This window comes from Branchiostoma belcheri, unplaced genomic scaffold (assembly GCF_001625305.1).
Source record: "Branchiostoma belcheri isolate BF01 breed outbred unplaced genomic scaffold, Haploidv18h27 scaffold84, whole genome shotgun sequence".
Classification (NCBI taxonomy): domain Eukaryota; kingdom Metazoa; phylum Chordata; class Leptocardii; order Amphioxiformes; family Branchiostomatidae; genus Branchiostoma; species Branchiostoma belcheri.
In genome coordinates, this window is record NW_017804509.1 from 1,466,201 (window position 1) to 1,468,310 (window position 2,110).

General features: G+C 43.4%; 1 protein-coding gene across 1 annotated transcript in view; it reads left to right on the top strand.

Annotated features, from left to right (window-relative positions):
• Positions 1–2,110, top strand: part of LOC109486948 (translocator protein-like) — a 30,356-nt gene that overhangs the window by 18,605 nt on the left and 9,641 nt on the right. Inside the window, exon 2 of the mRNA XM_019790862.1 lies at positions 17–103. Coding sequence (XP_019646421.1) covers positions 17–103 — 87 coding nt within the window. The remainder of the gene's footprint in view (positions 1–16; positions 104–2,110) is intronic.

Here is a 2,110-nt window from a genome sequence, read left to right on the forward strand (position 1 = left end):
AGGAGAATCTGAAGTGGTATGACGCGCAGGTTAAGAAACCCTGGTGGACCCCACCGAACTACGTGTTTGGACCGGTCTGGGCTAGCCTGTATGCTAGCATGGGGTAAGCCACGTTTGTTTGTTTGTTTGTTTGTTGTTTTGCACGATTGGTAAGTTGCTTCATGGTGTACAATGTATATAAGAGGCAACTTCAGTATTTTCACACCATACTGAGTCAGCTAGACCAGACTCTGAAACTTTGACTCCCCTGTACTAATGGTAGAGCTCAGCCTCTATATATTGTCATCTTTTATTTGAGCAGTTATGTTTTGCAATTGTAAGCAATTATGTGTAATTTTTTTTCGTGTACTGAGCTCCTCATCCTGAAAATTGTTAAATTACATTCTATAACCAAAAAAACACCTGTGGTCTCAGGGGTGCTTATAGTATAAGATTTTATCTGTTAATGCCCACGATCATGATAATGATCATTCTGGCATACTCATTTTTACCTGAGGAAAGCCGTAATCGTATATAGTACCTTTCCCAAGAGCACAAGCTAGGTTTGTGACTTGGCAGGATTCGAACCTGGGACCTCTTGGTTCTGAGCCGAATGCTCTGCTGTTAATGCCTCACAACCCCACAGGTGCTGCCGACCTTTAACCTCACAATCAGCTGATGTGTTTACCTGGAATAACTAAACTCTCAAGGACATGATAAACCCAGACTGTACCAAGTTAGAAAGAGGGGTGTATTTGCTCTGTTGATTCTTACCTTTTAGAAGCTCTTTAAGAATTTTAATTATAGACTACCGGTATCATTATTTATGTTTCTGGATAGACATTTAGGAAATTTTCATTTGCTTAACTTTGTAAGGAACTTACTGAGAGAAGATCTTCACAAAAGTGCAATCTTAAGTTTTCCTGGGTCCTTTATGGATGGACCCTGTAGGGTCATGTAAGGGCGCGACCTTGATCAGGAAGGTCACATGACGCTTACACAACCACCTGTTGTTGGTCACTTCTCCAAGCTGTTTGGGTCACATCTGTGCTTCAACACAACTCCTCAAGGCTAGTCTGGTCCTTATAGTAGGGTTCTCAAAGGTATGTCTACTAGTACTGTACTTGACTTAGCCAGTATCATGGTTGGGGCATGGTAGTTGGGGCAGGCTGTCTTCAGGGCTCTAATATAGTTTTCCCCGCCCAGTTTAACAGGCCCCCCAGTAGGAGTGTTACGCTAAAAGAGATGGCAAGCCAAGGGAGTTGATTTGCCCCACCACAAATGTTTGTGCTGTACTTGCCTTTGTTATCTCTTTCTCCTTCTGGTAATCCTACTTAAGTCAGTCAACAGGTGGTTTGTCTTTAAGTCACTCAGTGAATAAGAATCAAAGATGACTCCTGAAGAGGCCAGTAGTTATACAGGAGCAGGCTCTCCTCGCTTTTGACTGGTTGGCCTTGCTTGGGTACTTTCTGAGTTTCTGTAGTGCTAGCATCTCTTCTTGATAACCTTTGCACTACTGTTACACAACTGTTGTGTAAGATCCCAGAGTACACCCCTCAGGTCAGGAGTGGGACAGTCCAATGACCCTGAGGTCAAACTGCCCCATAGAGGCATATATACTGTGTAAAACACAGTGAGTAGCAGTATCAGTTAAGGCAGGGTCAGTCCATTTGTACTTTTTCTTCTACCTATTCTTCACCACCTGGTTACCTTAAGGACAGGTAAGAAGTAGGTGAGCTGTAGTAGCTTGTACTAGAACTGTGAAACTCTGAATTAGGCCCAAACTTGTTGGCTGACCTACTTAATGCTTTTCAGCACTCAGGCAGCATGCTGGTTATGTAAACAGACCATACTTTAGGAAAAAGGCATCCATTTTGTGATACAGGAGTTTAGTTTGTACTGTCCTGATTATATAGTACACTTTCCAGTTCCAACTACATATAGTTTGGCTTTGGTTCTAGCAGTAATTAACTTTTTATTAGAGAGCGCGGCCTTGCCAGTGCTAACCCACTGGACAGGGCTGCCTGGAGGTGCAGTGTGAAGACCAGTACTACTAGCCGACTGCTGCCGACCCCTGTGGCAGGGACAACAGCAGCAGTATAATCTAATCCTGGAATAGTGAGTGTGAGTG